Source organism: Lithobates pipiens, unplaced genomic scaffold, assembly GCF_037356315.1.
Source record: "Lithobates pipiens isolate NorthernLeopardFrog02 unplaced genomic scaffold, aLitPip1_a1.2 Scaffold_3, whole genome shotgun sequence".
NCBI classification, from domain to species: domain Eukaryota; kingdom Metazoa; phylum Chordata; class Amphibia; order Anura; family Ranidae; genus Lithobates; species Lithobates pipiens.
Window position 1 is genome coordinate 147,362,473 of NW_027507790.1, and position 6,000 is coordinate 147,368,472.

Here is a 6,000-nt window from a genome sequence, read left to right on the forward strand (position 1 = left end):
ATCCTAAAGAGGAGTAACCCTTACATAAAGCAAATTTTTGCATATAACATGGGGATTATCAGTTGGCATACAATATTGCTATACATGTTCAAGCTGGTCAACTGCATTAAAATGATCCCTCTCTAGTCAGTCCCTACTCTATCTTGCAGATTTGCTAACCTCTTATTTGCTAAAATAGCATATTCTTGAGAGTGAGGACCAGTGTGTGCCAATATGTAGCAAACACACTGTTGGAGATGAAATGAGCTCTAGACCAAGTCAAGCCCCTTCTTGTATCCATAACCCTTCCTTGTGTACAGGCAGAGAGTACAGGAAGTTATCGGCTTGCAAGATTTCATCAGGTCTTTTTTGCACTTATTGAACAGCTATACCAACCTTCAGTGGTATATATAACATATGAAAGGAATAGACTTCTTACACTGCAGATCCCTATATATCCTGGGCAGTAGGAGTGAAGAGGTGATTTTTATTAAACTGCTTGGGAAAGTTCTTCTTGGCACTGTGGGAGTTGGGGAGAGGGCACCTCTGTCTGGATATTCCCCCATTAGTGAGAGACAATGCCAGTGGAGCTCTGAGACTGGGTGTGAGGACACTCGGGGGGGCAGCGCTCCACATCACAGCACCTGCACCTCTGCCACAGGGGGACTGGAGCAGCCACTCGCCCTCTGCTTGCCACTGCTGATCACCAGAGGCAGAAGAGACCCCCCCTTCTTCTACAGCAAGAGGTCATCGCAGCATCCTGGGGACGGAAGAGAGGCGTTTCGCCCATTGCCGATCTTGCTAGCTAGTATTGAGCCACTGAGAGCAGAACACAAAGTGTTACCTAATCCATACCACACTTATTAAAGAGGAAGTAAGCCCTGATGAGTTTACTTCCTCTTTCATTCCCTGCAAAGGTAAAGCATAATGGACTACTATGCATCGCATAGTAGTCCATTATGTGTCACTTACCTGACACAGGAGCAAGCGATGTCACCGCTGTCCCCTGTAGTCCGGCGCATCCATCTTCTCGGTGGGTCTCGCTGCTTCGCCGCTGTCATTCGGTGAAGCCGCGATGTCACTCCCGTGCATTGGCACGGGAGCCGCCTCGCGCGGCATATTCGCCGCTGACAGTGCCGCACTCAGTGCGCCTGCGCGCTGCTGTCTACGGCGCATGCGCCTGTCTTTCGGAAAATATCTCCTAAACCGTGTAGGTTTAGGAGATATTTCTTGGATCTACAGGTAAGCCTTAATCTAGGCTTACCTGTAGGTCAAAGTGTGTTGTAAGGGTTTATAACCACTTTAAAAAGCTAGATTGCACTTATGCCTACCCAATACCAAATTATACTGAACTTTTTACTACATCTGAACCACATCTACCTTGCACCTATGCCATAACTATACTGTACCTATACTGCATGCAGGTTAACTGGGACTGTTGTTAAATTCAGCAATGCTCTTAAAGGGCCCCAACAATAGCTGGTAGAAAAATATCTCAAAGGACTGCCTCTCCCGTAATAATTATTCTGCAAGCCCCCTTTCACTACCTTCCTCCTTTTTCTTTTGGACAGTGCATACCCGGTTGGTCTAGGACTAGCATTGCTGCCATAAATGCGCTCTGACAGTATAGTTCCAGCACTTGGTAGATTCAATTTTACTACTGCTCACTGCTGCACTTGAGGTGGCCTTGCTGCTGTTTATGCTGACCTGGACGCCAAATGTCACCTTATGCTTAGTCCCTACTGTTAACACAATTTTGGCATACAAAGTGATTATTACTAATGTTAATCAATTTTATGCTTGCTTGCAGTGGTGACTGGTGCTCCATTTTCTTGGAAAGGGGGGTGGCTGGCCCCATTTTTTTTAAGCCAATTGGAGCCTCCGGCTCCAATCATGCTTCTAAAAAAAAATAAAATAAAAAAAAACATTGTAATCCGTGTGTCCAGCGCCCTGCATGTAGATTGGGGGGCGGCACCCTTCATGGACAGGCCGCCACTGATTGCTTAGTTACCAACCATATTGGGTGACCATATATTACATTTGCCTCTAGTACCTGGTTTGGTGACAGTTTTCTTTGATATAGCATTACTATTGAGTACTAAGTATTATGTTCAGTGATTTCTTGTGATATTGGAGTGGCTGAGGTTCTTGAGTAGGTCAAGGTAAAGAACAGAGGACCCATCCTAATCAGCAGCTCCTAGTTGGGTAGCACTACACTACATAAAGAAAACTAAATAAATGTTATTTCTTTTTAGGTACCTCGAATATTTATTGAGAAGGAATGCATTGGTGGTTGTTCTGACCTTGTACCTCTGGACAGCAGTGGGGAGCTGGAGAGAAGGCTGAAAAGTATTGGAGCCCTGGAGTAGTGATCTGTAAGTATGACCGCCTGCAACTGCATCTAACACATGGTAGCTATGGCCTAGTAACTCTGCTACAACTACAGTATCAGCAGGTGCTATACCCCACAGTCATTTAATCCAAGGGAAATACTAAGGAATTTACTGTATGCATTTGGCTATTCATTAACTGGAGCTGGTATTGCAATATATGCAAACCAAGAATCATTGTTGTCCTTTTATGCAAAAGTGTATCATAGTACCAAGTCATGGCAACAAAAACAATTTTCTTTTATTGTAGTTACACTGCTTTACATTGCTATGATATAGTGTATACCTTTTGCCATATACACAACAGAAGATGAAAACCGGGTGTCAATAGACAGTGGGAATAGACAGGGAAATATGCATTATAATACCCACTGTTTAGTAATAATAATACCAGCTTAAATAGTTTACAGACCTGTAGACTTTTAACGTGTACCTAGGCAGATATGAATACTTATTAGTATCAATGTGTTTGTGAATATTTGCTGTTCTTGTACTGAGCAAACCTGCTCACTAAGCTAACAGCTCTTCTGAGACATTGTAAATTTCCTAGAATACATCAGACACATGACAGAAAAGAACAATTGAAGGGTGGACATAGTGATTGCCTTGACGCTGCGCACATAAGAAACTAAAGCTGGCAAAATGCCAACAGAATTTCATTTGAAAGTTTCTATTTTTTTTGTAGTGATGAGAAAATTCTAAGGTGCAGAATGGAAAGTGAATGTGGTTTTTGTTTGTGAAAAATCATACGTTTTGTAATGCATGTGTGATGGGCACAAATAAAACATGTTTGACAATTAGCAGATCTGGATCAAATTTTTAAAGGGTTTTCAAATTTAAATTAGTTGACTTAATAATGACTGCATCAAAAATATGACTATTTTCATAATTTAGCCCATCCAGTCCAAGTGTTTGTCACCCGGGAGGCACAGATGCTGCCTATTGGTCTACGGCAGGCTGAAATACACTGCAGCTGGATGGGGTGTTGTACTTACTTTTGAAGTGATTTGTAAATGCTCACCTTGTAAAACAACACATTCCATTTAAAAAATGAAAGTGTGTATAAATATAAAAAAATAATTATGAATACATTTTTTTTTTTATATATATTATAAGTGATCACATTCCCTCTGTTCTCTGCTGCATAAGAGCTGGGAGGAGGAGAAGCAGCAGTACACTGATCCTCCCAGTAAATGGCTGTGCAGAGGGGGGGGGGGGGGGGAGTTGTCAGGACAAGTCTGATCATTGGAGGAGAGCACACTGAGTTCCCAGCACAGATGGAGAACTGACCACGGTGTGTTCTCCTGCTTAGTGTGGTCAGTTTTTTTTTAAATAGGAAAGCAGAGGGACTGGCAGGAACGCCAGGAATTTCACACGGGGAAGCAATAAAAAGGGAACAGGATACTTTCTCATACAAGAACATGGTATGGCAGGCACAGACTTGGAATATGAAATGTTGGGTTTACATACCCCCCTAGTCTAATGGCCGCCATTATCACCCCCAGGTCATTCTATCCACCCCCAGCTTGTCGCTGGACATTGAAAGGTGGAGCAACACAGTGATGATCCCTCTGCTTTCTCCTGCTGTCAGCATGCTTCTTGTCAGCACAGATCTGATTGGAACCTTCTGCGGCCACGTCCTCTCACACTCTAGGTATGCAAAAAGTTAATATCAAGTCACATTCTGGGACTTGTTACTTGCATTTAAAAAAAAAAAAATGAATGTATGCATACGTTTGTGTCTTTGTATTTACAGTAAGTTCAGCTTTAAATGAGGCCCTGCACCACAAAAAAATTACTCTCCAGCATTCTAGTACACTGCAAGCTTCTTGCCAATATTAAAAGAGAAGTAGAGCTAAAGCCAATAGTATTCTAAAGTCTGCTGTCAACTGATGTCACTTAGCCAGTCTAGACTCTGGAGGGATCCCAACTTTAATGTCAGGGTCCACCCAGATGCCTGCCTGGCACCTGGCGCAGCCTCTTGGTGCTCCAATGAGCGCTGGTAGGGCAGAGCTGAGTGCTGGTGACTGATAGTCACGGTCTCTCTGCTTATTGAAGACCGAGAATTAAGCGATCGGTGAACTTTGATCACTCAGTTCTCAGTCTTGGAGTCGGCAGGGGACTGATGCTGCTCCACCTATGTAGGTATGTGTATTGTTTGTTTTTTTTCGTTTTTTTTTTAAATCCCAAACTTCTCATTTAAGGAATGCTTTACTGTTGAGCTGATATTTCCATTTTAATTTTAGACCCGACTCTCAAAGAACCACTGGACACCACATATTCCTTTACTCTTTATGAAATTAGAACTGTTTATTAAACATTGCAACAAAAAGTTACAAAAACAATATTAACAGGTAAAAAATTAACATGGTGTGCTGTAGAAAAAGTCGATCATTGTTAAAAACCAGGCACATCGGAAGAATTAAATATTTTTTGACAAAGGTGTCATCCCTGGATTCATGTTTAAAGACCTTTTATAAAACGCACATGGATGGGGTGAAAAATAGTCCAGGAAGAGAACCTGTCTCTGTGATCGGTCTCCTGCAATTATAAAGTATTCTCTGCAGAGAACATTCGGTGGGACGCTGCATGCGTCACACCATGGCCTGCATTTTATGAATGGGACGTAACATACAGGCGCATTGTGGAGCAAACACTGGTATCTAGTGGTATCTGCTGCTATTAATGGACCTCACTTACCAACAGATATGATTATTGGATTACAATAGTGAAGACAGATCTTTAACTGGTAAGCCCAAATTCACACCTTTTTGTGTTTCGTATCATTTTGAATGGCGCTCCATTAGGCCTGCATTTTAGGGCACCACAAAATGAATGTGCTGCCCTGCTACAATGCATGGTAACATACCACAAAGGTCTGAATCCAGCAATAATCCAAAGGGGGACCTGTGAGGTAGGAACCATAGCCGCTGTCTTGTTTGGGACGTTGCACGATCCAGGGCTGCAAGCCTCATTTCATCACTAAGTGGGGTGTCACTAACCTGCAACAAGCATATTGTATTTGTTTCCATGTCATTTAAAAAAAAAAAAATATATAGCTCTGGGGCTTGTACCTTCAAAAATAGATTGGCACCACCTATGTTTGTTCTAAAAAGTCTACTTTAAATATATTTATTTTTTCTTAACTGGTCTGACCTATCTAATATTTGTCACCTGTTATTTTGTACCGCAGTTAATATACCGTAGTTGTATTGCATATTTCTATATTTGGTATATGATGTGGAAAGAAGTCTTTAACATACTAGTTTCAGTATATTCATTTGTTCCATTTTTGCAGACATTTTTCCACCAGAAAGAGAACTTCAGAACGAGACCACCTGCGGGTTTTACAGTATCATGAAGATGTGTTTGGAGTTTTGCAAAAATATTTAATAATAAACCTGTTACCATCTATGATGATTCTGTGGTCCATTCTTTTACATGAGCTGACTATCAATAAAACCGGAACCAAGAGATGCTGGAGACTATTGCTGATCTCCAGAAAACGCCAATTTCCTGTAACTTATGCTCACTATCACAGAGTTTAAGCGATTAATATATGTGCTTCAGTCCACAGCAATGGTTTTGTGTTCGGTCCAAAAAAATTGCCCCCGAGTTGCACAGTACTAGA

At 41.8% G+C, this 6,000-nt stretch overlaps 1 protein-coding gene across 1 annotated transcript in view; it reads left to right on the top strand.

Annotated features, from left to right (window-relative positions):
- GLRX (glutaredoxin) overlaps positions 1 to 5,783 on the top strand; it is a 28,398-nt gene extending 22,615 nt beyond the window's left edge. Inside the window, exons 2-3 of the mRNA XM_077462369.1 lie at positions 2,235 to 2,354; positions 5,668 to 5,783. Coding sequence (XP_077318495.1) covers positions 2,235 to 2,348 — 114 coding nt within the window. The 3' untranslated portion in view covers positions 2,349 to 2,354; positions 5,668 to 5,783. The remainder of the gene's footprint in view (positions 1 to 2,234; positions 2,355 to 5,667) is intronic.
- Positions 5,784 to 6,000: the final 217 nt, after the last annotated feature.